Source organism: Microplitis mediator, chromosome 7 (genome assembly GCF_029852145.1).
Source record: "Microplitis mediator isolate UGA2020A chromosome 7, iyMicMedi2.1, whole genome shotgun sequence".
NCBI lineage: Eukaryota > Metazoa > Arthropoda > Insecta > Hymenoptera > Braconidae > Microplitis > Microplitis mediator.
In genome coordinates this window covers 3754458-3767382 of record NC_079975.1, presented here as the reverse complement: position 1 = coordinate 3767382, position 12925 = coordinate 3754458, and the positions used below count along the sequence as shown (strand labels likewise).

The 12925-nt window shown below is 22.7% G+C and overlaps 1 protein-coding gene across 10 annotated transcripts in view; it reads right to left on the bottom strand.

Annotated features, from left to right (window-relative positions):
• Positions 1–12925, bottom strand: part of LOC130672200 (heterogeneous nuclear ribonucleoprotein 27C) — a 41937-nt gene that overhangs the window by 24139 nt on the left and 4873 nt on the right. For 5 of the 10 annotated variants that reach the window (XM_057476602.1, XM_057476604.1, XM_057476605.1 and 2 more), the window contains exons 6-7: positions 12095–12295; positions 9175–9333 (exon numbers count right to left, since the gene is read on the bottom strand). In XM_057476602.1, the coding sequence (XP_057332585.1) occupies positions 9175–9333; positions 12095–12295 (360 nt within the window). The remainder of the gene's footprint in view (positions 1–9174; positions 9334–12094; positions 12296–12925) is intronic. The other 5 variants (XM_057476607.1, XM_057476608.1, XM_057476611.1 and 2 more) reach the window with 2 other exon arrangements.

Below are 12925 nucleotides of genomic sequence, written 5' to 3'. Positions count from 1 at the left end.
ATTCGTTTCATAAAATATCACTAATTTTTGTCACAAAGTCCCTACATAATAATTAACAATTAATTAAATTAATTCAATTGGCATTCATGTATTTTATTAAATATTATTTTTTTTTCCGTTAATTCTAATCGTCATTTATTAATTAATTCATTAATTTCTTATGTTTCGTCATCATATATTTTATTATTATTATTAATATTAATATTAATATTATTATTGTTGGCTTCATTTAAATTTAATTTAACAGTTAATTAATAAAATAATTACTTTTCACGAGTTTACTTTTTACTTTAATTTGCGATTAATCGCAGCATTAATTAGTGAGGTATATTTTTTAAAAATGCTTATTATAAATTATTTATTAACAAATATCTGTAAATATGTAAATTAAATTGAACAAAAAAAATATATATATATTTTATAAATTTATATATATATATATTTATACATCTAGGACACGTTTCCTCATTATGGTTTATCATACTTTTGTTAATTAATCATTAATTATTAATTATTTTATTAACTATACATACTGAGTATCCTAGTTAATTAATAAAAAAATTTATTTTCACTTTTGTATTTTTAATATAGACCTATTTTTTAAAGAGCAGTCTGGCAATGGATGCCGTATTAATAATTTAATAATATATCATTAATTAATTAAATTTAAATTTAATATTTTTAATTTACTTTATACGCGAATAAAATCCACAAATAAATATATACATGGATCTATTGTTTTAAGGCCAGTTCTTATGATACTTTTCTTTAACGTTTATCAATTAATTAATTTTTTTTTCTTTACTTATTTATTTATTTAATATTTTAGTCGATAATTTATTCGATTAACGGAAACTAAATTAGTACTTCAAGTTACGCTGCTGCGACAAAGTATAGTCAAAAAACAATCCCTCTTTTATAATTTATTAATTTTATTCGGTAGCTTAATTGTTTAAATGATTGAGACTAAATTAATTATACATCTTGTAAGAATTATATTAATACAATTAATGGTTAATTAGTTTTTCAAGCCGATGATAAGTGTAGCAAACAAATTTAATTACAAAAGCCAAAGGCAAGTGCTGCCAATATGAGTTTGACTGCAAAAGCCGAAGGCAAATGAAACAAATGGGAATTTGGTTACAAAAGCCGATGGGAAGTGCAGTGAACATGTACTGGGTTACAAAAGCCAAAGGCAAGTGCTGCCAAAATGAGCTTGATTACATAAACCAAAGGCAAGTGTAACAAACATTGAGTTGGTTACAAAAACCAAAGGTAAAAGCTGCCAGTATGAATTTGGTTACAAAAGCCAAAGGCAAGTGCTGCCAAAATTAGCTTGATTACTAAAGTCAAAGGCAAATGGAACAGGAAGTGCAGCGAATATGGACTTGGTAACAAAAACCAAAGGCAAGTGCAGCTAAAATGAATTTGATTGCAAAATCTAAAGGCTAGTGGAACAAGCGTGAACTTAATTGTAAAAGCCGATGGTAAGTGCAGTCAACTTAAATTTTATTATCAAAGCCAAAGGCAAATAAAGAAAGTGTGAATTTGGTTACAAGAGCCAAAGGCAAGTGCAGCAAACAAGTTTGATGACAGAAATTTAAAATTTATCAACAAATTGTTGGACTCAATGTCTTATTCTTACTAGATGTATATTATTTGTTTTTTTGTAAAATTTCTAGATAATATAAAAAATTCTTATTCAAAGTCACAGTAAATAAAAAAATTTCGCGGTAATTTTGAAAGAGAAAATTCAAATTAAAACTATCCTCCGTAGACTTATTATCAAATATTTTTTGAGCATATCTTACAAAACAAATGATAAAAAAAATATATGTATATATATTTTAGTCTAAAAATGGCATTCGTTCTCGCCTGAACATCAAATTACAATAATTTATTTACTTAATTAATTTTAATAATTATTTTAATAAATTAAAAAAAAAAATTTATCATTTATTTATTATTCACGTGTACTGTTATAATTTTTATTAAATTTACGCCTATACAATTAAATTAAAAGCAATTTAAAGGGCACTTTGGGGTAAATATGACGATAACATTTATTTATTTAATTACTTTTTATAATTATTTATTATTATATAAACCGCGTTAAAAAATATTTAATTATGCTGGTGTAAAATTAATAAGATAATTAATCAGTAAAATAAAATAAAATAAAAATAATAGCATTGATAAGTGATATTTTAAAAGTATTAAGTTTTTAAAAATTAAATTCAATTAATTTGTCACTGTACCTCGACATTAATTATAAATATCTCAAGTCGTTGTGGTAATTTAAGTGACGCAAATAGTAATCGACACTTTTATGGTCTTACTTTTTTCCATTAATGAAAATTAATTTATAATTAATCATCAATGTAATTATAAAAAAAAAAAAACAATTTTGTTACATACATGCGTTGTTAAGATTTAAGATTATTCAATAATATATACATAAATATATCTATGTATACATTCAATAATTTTTTATTAATTTCCGCTGTATATTTTATTAATGAATCGGTAATGTTTTTAAGTGAATGATATATAATATTAATTTTAATTATCTTTAGATTAACTTTCCTAAATGCAATACAAATTTCCAAACGTTTAATTTTCCGTTATAGTTTTTTTTAAAATTTTTTTTTCCTAAACGTGATAATACCCTTGTCCCAAAATTTTTTTTTTCATTTCATTAATTTATTTTATTTAATATATAGTTAATTATAATATTAATCATTCACGATAATAAAATCTTAGAGCAGTAGCGATTTTAAAAAACTAATAAAATATCCAGCTTAATTATTGCTAATTTTCTATGTAATTTATTATTTATTTAAAGTGACAAATATTTATTTATTTTGTTTTTTAATTAATTATGAGTTTTATTTTAAATATCATATTTATTTATCATCGTAATCCCAGACCGTAAAAGTGTGTACAATATTAATAAGTAATAGATATAAGTTATTATAATAATAATAATTAAAATAAGTGAATAATAAAAAATAAAGTGTGATCATGATTGATAATTACTGTAATTATAATTATTCAATAATTACTTAATTATTTTTTTTCTAAATTGTGAGTGTCTGTGTAATAAAATTTTCGACAATTATTTTTATTTATCAGCTTCTACGTTTAATAGAATCATGATTAGTTTTTTTTTTGACAAAAGAAAATTATAACTTTTCTTTGTTCCATCCCTTTTTTTTTTGTTTTTTTCTTTTTCTTTTTTTTTCTTTTTTTTTTCTTTTTTTTTTCAGTATCTTGTGATACATTTTTATTCGATCAGAGATAATGCGCGTCAACTTGGATGTAAATGCGAAAACAACAGGAAAATAATTTTCAATTTTTTAAAATTTTAAGTAAAAAAAATTGAAAATTAAAAAAATAAAATTCAAATAAAAAAATTCATTTTAATTATTCCGTTGGTTAATTTATTAATTAAAATTATTGAAGACAATTTTTATAAAATTATTTTCCTATTGTATATTTATATATCAGGAAAATTAAAGTAAGAAAATTAATGGGAAACGAGCGAGTGTAAAGGTATATAATTAATTATTTTATTTTTTGCGTTAAATTTAAATATTAATATTATTAATTAATTAATTAATAATTAAATTTATTGATCAATTAATAATCACTATCTTCATATTTAATCGTTACCGTAATCATAATCATCATCATCATTTATCTAAGTCTGTCTTAATATAACCGATTTATTTATTTTGTTTTTAATTATTTTTATTTAATTAATTATAAATATATATACTAGGTTTGTAAAGCTCATAACGGGGGCACGATCTTACCAATACAAATCTAAATGTTTATAAGTATTAAAGGTCATTATTTTTTCTTTATTATTATCATTATCATTACGAGTTCTTAATTTGTTCTATATTTTAAAATTTTTATTATTATCATTTCATTTATTTTTTTTTAATAGTTACCGATCTTTATAAATTTACTTCTCACTAACATTTCCACAGCTTTTTTTTTTTTTTAAATACACCCACGATAATCACAGTCGATATATTTAATTATTTATTTTATTCGCGATCGCACTCAGTGGGAAATAAAAAATTTATAAAATTAAGACGTATAATTTTTGTAAAAAAAAAAATTTATTGTTGACTCAACATTAAAATATTTATATTTTTATAAAAAAAAATATATAAATTAAAATACATTTAAATCAAGTTCTATATTTAAATTTTGTTTTTTGAAATTATGAAAAAAATTCATAAATTTATAGATTTTACTTAAGGAATTTTTGATTTCTTTTAAACACAAAAATTTAATGTGATTAAAAAAAAATTGACCTGTGATTAACATGGATTGATTAATTTAATCAATATAATAGGCATATTTGGCTCAACTTTCAATTGTATTATTTTTTTATTAAGGTAAGAAATCCAGTATTTGATCAGGGAACTAGTACCCGAGCACTCATGTGTTTGTATATTTATATCTACCAAATTTTACTAAATATAAATATACAAATACACGGAGTGATCGGGTACTAGTTCCCTGATCGGGTACTAGGTCTACCTTAATCCTCAAAATTAATGTTCAAATTTAACTGATATTATACTATAATGTGCGTATTTAATTAATTAAAATTAATAGACCGTTAAAAAAAAAAATTACTAAAATTATTATATATTTTGTCTACTAAATCCAAGACATGATGTAATGGAGGTAATTTATAAAAATAAAATCAGAGTGAATTTTTTGATTGAATAAAAAAAAAATTATTTTTAATAATAAAGAAGTCTCGAGTTCAAAAACTGGAATTTGTAATTTTATACTAGAGCCGCAATTTTATTTCTAATAAAAATATTTCTTAATGATCCTGAAGTTAGCAGACAATTAATTTCCGAATTATTTTTTTTTTAACTAAATTACAAAAAAAAAAAAAACTAAAAAAATGCACATGTAGAAAATTAAAAAAACTACATGTGCATTTTTTCAAAATATTTTTTTTTTATAATTTACCATTTAAAAAAAAAATTCAAAATTATTAGACCTCGCGAACTTCAGCATCACAATTTTTACTTGAAATAAAATCGCAATTAATTTAAACGACTAATTGAACTTAATAATTATGACAATTAAAAGTTAATCTTAATTGTTTTTAACGACATTAAATATTAATTATTGAATAAAAAAAAAAAATTCCTGACAAATTTAAATATGTTTATTATCAATACAAAGACAATAAAAAATATATATATAAATGTATATGAATATTTAATAATACAGTTATGATTAAATTTAATTTTAAGTGATAAAACGACGTATCTTATTAATTGAGCGTATAACCGTTTTTTTTTTAAATTTAAAATGACGTGACACAAATTACAATGATTTTTATTATTACTATTATTATTATTATTAAAATTTAATGATTAATAACCCTGAGAGTATTTAACGGACTATACCCCACATATTTAATTGATAATTGATAAGTAAAAAATAAAATTAGAAAAAAAGGCTCTTATCTAAAGTACATTATTTTTTTTTAATTAATGAGTGTCAATTAATATAATATTTTACAATTATTAATTAGTCAATTTACAATTAGGCAAAATTGTTTTTAATTATTTATTTTTTTATTAATAATAATAATAATGTTAATAATAGTTAATTACTAATTAATTCTGTTAACTTTCCGTTAATTTCTATTTTTCTTTTAATTCTAAAAATTCATATGAAATAATTTATTTACAAAATTGAAAAAATATATTTATATATTTATATTGGCAACGTTAAATAACTCTCTCATAAATTTTTTAAATTTACTCTCTTAATTAATTTTTTTTTCTTTCAATTATTTTATCCTGTACAAATTATCAGAAGTATAATTAAGTTAATAATTAATTATAAATTTTAAGTGGTAATTTTATCAAACAACAAACTATTACATTTAAATAAATAATTATATTTATCTTTCACTTAATTTTTAAAATCTTATATATTTTTCCTGTCAAATCCGTCCATAGTTTCCATCGTTTTCCATTAAAAAAAATAGTAATTACTATTATTAATTATCACTGAATTAATTTATTGGCTAAAAATAATGTAACTTTAATTTTAAATGATTAATTTTAATAGTCACGTCGTTTTATTTATTTAAAATTTAAAAATATTAGAAGAGAACAAAATAATTCCTATGATTAATGTCCGTGTTTATTTTTAAATTTATAATTACTATCATGATTAATTATCATCATTTTAACAACAAAAGGTTTGAATTTGATTGAGCTCCCTTTGTAATTTATTTAAAATTCATTAATATTTTAATGTCGTATTGATTCTAAACAAAATTTATTTTCATTTTAATTAACAATCAAATTTGTTAATTAAAACAAAAATTATCTTTAATAAAAAATAAAATGTGCGATCGCGATTCAAATTTAAAACAAATTAATGCCTTCTACATTAAGTTCTTATTAATTACCAAAAAAATAAGCAACCTACTGATCGTGGTATTTAATTAATAACTCAATTAATTAATTGATTGATTAATTAATTAATTAATTAATTAATAAAAATAAAATAAGTCATTTAATTTGAGTTTTTAAAATGTAGGTTCTATTGTAAACCCTATAGTAAATATACAATTAATCCCATATATTTAATCAGGTAGACTTTTCAGACACGTGCCCCCAAATATTAAAATTTAACTCACATACAAAACACCGATCCTCAATTTATTTATAATTATTTATTTTATTAACGAGTCATTAATTATCCGAGACATCTTTACATATATATATTTACTTTAACTTTAATTTTAATTATTACCATTACGTTAACTTTATTTACTATAGATATTTATTTATTAATTATGGAAAAAATATTTTTTATCTTTAACTCAGTCTCATTTTAAATTTATAACGATTTAAATACAGCATTTACCTTAGATAAAAAATATTGAATTAAAAAAAAACGACATTATTTTATTTATATTAAATGTTATTGCTAGTGTTTGTTAACTTTAATCTACGGAATAAGCCGATAACATGAAATAACAATCAACTTTTCTTTAAATAATTTAAAGTATCCTATTTACTTTTTGTTTTTACTAAAAAAAAAAAAATTATATTTACTCTCACTGTATGAAGAAGTCTTCAATTGCGTAATTTTAATTACTATTTAATAATTATTTAAATAATATGAGTCTATATATATTAAGAAAGGAAATCTATATAAAATACTATGAAAGACTGATGGATTAAATAGAATAAATTTATTTTTAAAAGCAGACGCGGGAATTATTTTATTAATTATCTAATTACTTAAATAAATAATTTATTTATTGGCACGATTTTAAGAAGAAAAGCTAATTGTTAATTAATTATTTTATTAAATATTTAAATGCAGTCTGACTAAATGTAAAAAAAGTAAATAAAGTCTGCTTTTAAAAATTTGAATTTTTTACACCAAAATTAATTTATAAATTTATGAGTTTACGTCTACACTTAATAGTATTTTAAATAGATTTAAAAAACAAATAATACAGACAATAAATTAAGAGACCAGTTTATTTATACGAGTGAATGTAGCAGACATCAGAGGAATTTTAAATTCCAAATAAATAGAGGAAATAATAAAAAAAAAAAATATTTGAAAAAATGCACTTATTAATTTTTGAATTTTTTACATGCGAATTTTTTTGATTTTATTTTTTCAATTATTTACCATGATTCTGAAGTTAACAGACAATTAGCAATTTTTAACAAATAAATAAAAAAAAAAAAATTGCACATGTAGAAAATTTAAAAAACTACAGGTGGAATTTTTTCAAATATTTTTTTTTTTTAAATTTATTGTTTAAAAAAGAACCCAAAAATTATTGGACGTCGGCTTACTTCAGTATAATTATTTATGACAATAAAGTTAGCCGACATTTTGATTCTTTCTAACAAAAAAATAAATATCAAAAAAAATATTTTGAAAAATTGCACATATAGTTTATTAAATTTCTTACATGTGCATTTTTTTGAAAATATATTTTTTAAATGATTTATCTGTTTAAAAAAATTTATTTAAATTTAAAATGTCTGCTAACTTTACTGTCATTAATTATTTACTCCATTAATAATTTTAAATTTATTTGATGTCTGCTACATTCCCGCTCATTTATTTATTTAAAATAAAACTAATTTTAAAAAAATTGTTATTCCCTGTTTTATTTTTAAAAAATATAAATGTCTATAGATAATTTACTACAATTAATTTACTTTAATGTATTAATTAAAATGAAAAGCGTTAAAAAATTTATCAAAGATGTCTCGGAGAATTGACCCGTTAGAAAAAATAAAAATAATAATAATTCATAAATTTAAAAAACTGTAGTTTAAAATAAATTTGTCAAACGGTTTATTGTGCAGCTGCTATAATTCATTTAAATAAAATTGTTCAAACAAAAAAAAGTATATAAATATATATCGTGCACTCCCGTGTATTCATAATTGTCTATTTAACAATAATTCATTATTTAGTCAATTATTTTATTATTAATTTAAACTTTTGTTGTCACTCTAACTAGATTTAAAATACGAAAAAACATTCCTTTACACTCGCTTGCTTTGCTTGCTACTATTTTTAATTATTTATCATGTAATTGTTATCATACTTTTTAATTATCATTATCATTATTATTATTATCATTATTTTAAATATCCGACATCAATAGCACGTTTATCGATGACCCTAAAGCAGAACTGTACTTATTAATTTAAAAAAAAACACCCATTAATTTTCTCATCGCCTCTTATTTTTTATTTTTATTATTATAATTATAAAATTATTAATTAAATAAACATAAAAATGTATCATGGATCAATTCAATTGTAATTTTATTTAATAAAAATTTTTTTTAAAAATAATAATAAAGATTTAAAAGAAATGATCCACAAGACATCGGCCAAGTTGTTACGCATTATCTTTACGCGGTTATTAATTAATTAATTTTTTTTTTTTTTTAATTGATTGGATTGTTGTTTGTTACTGTTGTTATTATTATTGTTTATGTATTAACTGTTTATTGTTTATAAGACATTTAAATTTATAAAAATTAAAATGGTCATGAGGCGGGCCACTCTTTGTAATCAAAGCCTTGTTGACCAGGTTTAGGAGCACTGGCGGCATACCCACCTTGGTTGCTCTCGCCACCCTGATAAGAACGCTGAGGATAACTCGTGTCGGCGAAACTACCAGTATACCCGCTATAACCGCTATAATCTGGATTCTTGGATGAACTGCTGCTTGATCCTGGTGCGCCTGACCCAGATGTTTGTCTCGAATACATATCACCTGAAATACCCGCATCATTTTTCTTATCGCACAGTTCATTTTTCCTATTATTACTCCTTATTTATTTAATTATTTTTTATTTTTATTTTTTAGTTTAGTTTACTGTTAATTAAAATTTTTTGTTTTTTATTTTTTTTTTTTTTATTTCAACTACTGATTTTTTTTTTTTTTTTTTTTAATTTGCTACTTGTGGTTAAAAACAAAATAAAGTCAGGCATAGCAAGCGAGGACAAAGGATTTGTTTTCGATTAGGAAGGATCGTCACATTCTAATCTATTTTTTAAATTGATTGTTTGTTTGATTATTTATTTTGTTGTCGAAATTTTTAATTGTTAATGATTATGGTTGTGAGAAATTAAAAAAAAATTTTTTTTTTTGGTTACTAGTTGCAGTACTAGTAAAATGTGGATGCAAATTGTCGAGATTGATGGTAATTTTTTTTGGTAAAAAAATAAATAAAAAAAAAAAAAAAAAATAGTAATTTAACCCAAGTAGATAAATATTGTCATTGTAATTAATTAGTATAATTAGAGAAAATGGATCAAAATTTCTGAGCTCAAAAATTATTTTAATTCTTAGCTGAATAATTTATTTTATGAATTTTTTTGAAGCCTGACTTTAAAAGTGTAGTTGATAAAAATAAAGGCTTCAGCTTCAATACCATGGGAAAAAAAAAAAAAAAAAAAAATCGTGTCAAAAAATTAATTATTTGATATTTTAATATATGGAAAAAATTTTGTAATAAATTCTATACTACAATTGCGGACAAATTGAGACAAATAATTACTCTTCTGTATTTAAATACTGGTCGGTTTTGAAGTAAAAAATCAAAATTTGTACCTGAAGATCGGAACGGTTTTCGCGCAACATAAATGAAAAAAATTTAAGTAATTTGACTACTTATGGGGTAGTTATGGGGGTTAGGGTGGCCTAAGATTTTTGACTGTTGAAAAACGTCCGGATCTTTAAGTACATAAAATTTCGAGTAATTTTTAAACAGTAAAAAATAAAAAATAAAGTATAGTTTTATTATTTTTGTTTTTGGCCCAAATTTACTTTAAATTCTAGTAAATTTTCAAAAAAAATTATCTTAGTGCGCGTAATTATCAGAGATATTTTTGTAATGATAAATTCATTTTTGAAATACTGACAGTAATTATATTACAAGTATTTAAATTTATGTCTGAGCTCATTTACAAAAGATTAAAAAAAAAAAAAAAAGTCAAAAGTTTATTCTGATAAAAATTTTCAAAAGGAATTTTTCTCAAACGATAAAAAAATTCTATAAATATTAAATGATACTGTAGTTAGCCGACACCTAATAATTTTTGAATTTTTTTCAAAACGATTGATTATAAAAAAAAAAATATTTGAAAAAATTCCACCTGTAGTTTTTTCTATTTTCTACATGTGAATTTTTTTAGTTTTTTTTTTTTTTAAATTTAAATTGTTTGAAAATAAAATCCGAAAATTTTTTTTCTCACCTCCGGGCGGAAAGCGTCAACTTTCGTCCCGCTGTGCAAAATGAAGTTGTCGCTTTCCGCCTTCGTCGAGGAGAAAAATAGTATTTACACCTTGGGAAGTAAAGAAAGCCTCAGATCACATGTAATTGTTGGCCGAGGCGAAGCCGAGATTTCTGACTTTACTTCCCTAGGTGTGTAATATACTAAATTGTCTTCTAACAGGATCATAAATATTAAAAAATTTTTTAGCGAATTCCGGAATTGATACGACACTCAGCTCAATTTCTAAACCACTTTCTCTAGATAATTATAATGACAAAATAATTTAATGACATTACAAGTGCGAATAATTATAACGACATATATTTCCATGAGAAATATGAGTAGTTAAATAATAAGTAACAAAATGTCACTAATTCAAATATTTTATCGCAGACAAATTGCAATGAAGCTCTAAAAGTCTACACGTGGATTAAATGGTAATAAAAAATTTCAATTGTTAAATTTATCTAAAAAAAATATATATGTTTATATATATTTTAAAAAATGATCAATATTTTGTTGAAAGAAAATACTGTGGATGGCAAGCATAATTCCTCTTGTTAATTGTCTAGTTTTTTTTTATGAAGGCAGTCTTAATTCCGGAAGTTAAATAATTGTTATTTAATTAAGGTAGTCGGGTGACTCATTTTTTTTAAATTAAAAACCATCACCTATCATCTACTCTCGCTAACAAAACTAATGAGGGACTACGGTGACTAGAAACCACTTTTCCTTTTTTTAAAAGGGCGTAGGTTTAAATGTTCATTAAAAAATTTAATTAAAAATTCGATAGTTTTAAAAATCATCGACTACCTTAAAAAAATAAATAAAAATTCAAAAATAGTCTAGCTAACAAAAAATCATCACTTTTTTACTGATTCAAACGATCGCTATCCGGCAAACGGTCATGCCAAAAAAAAATAAAAAACAAAAAAATTTTAAAATGAAGTCTACGGAAAAAAAAGTATAAAAAAAAAGTTTTCATTGAAAATGAAAGATGAAGAGTTAGAGATGTTGACAGACATGGATTTAAATACAAGAGTAAAAATGATGATGGATAAAGTCCCTCACAATAAAAAGTGATGTGATAAATTATATGAAGATGTAATTTTATGATAAAAGAAAATATATGGAATTTATATAGAAGGACAATAATAATAATATTATATACAATTTATAGACAATAATAAATTAAAGATGTTAAGTTGGTGTTTTTATAAACAAATCGTAATAAGTTGGGAAATTAAAAGACTCACCCTGCGGGCCAGAGGGATTTGAGTTGGAGTTAGGCTGCGAGGAGTTGGGCTGAGGAGGCTGGGGTGGTGGCTGGGTACCTGGAGGCGGCCCATTTTGTGGCATGTTCCAGGAGTTCCATGAACCCCCGGGACCACCACCCGCAGCTCCGCCTGTACCGGCTGTAGGCCCATAGCCACCTGATGCGGCCGCCGCTGGCCCACCTGCGATCATTAATTACACAACACGTTGTCACCGATTCACGTTAAGACATTCTCATTTTTTATTTTAATTACTGTCTAGTCGACTAATCACGAGTTTGTAAGAAACTTAAACGTCAAACGATTGTACAAGTAGAGAGAGACCATGAGAATGTACGAGTTTAATTTAATAAATAAAAATTAATAAACGAACTTTAACACTAATTACTATTTTTAATTGTCTATATGCCTTCAATTTATCATCCCTGTATTTTCTTTCGTGTATTTATTTACCATTTTAAAAAATTTTATTTTATTTTATCTCGTTAATTACTGGCGGAGTAAAGTCGGGTTGGAAAGTTTGTTAATTAAGCAGGATAAGGACCAGGATTTATTTGTTTTTAAATATAAAATAATATTAATATTATTGACTATGATAAATAAATGAAATATGGCGACGGAGGCAATCGAAGAGGAAGGACATGGAAATGATCTTTTATATTTTTGTTTTTAAACTCGTTAACTCGTTCTCTCTCTACTCTACTCTCGAATTTAAATTTTTTAAATTTACATGTAAAGTAAATGCCGTAAAAATTTTAATTAAATATTTTTTTAAAAGTTGATTTGTTGTCTGAAATTAATAATTATTAAACA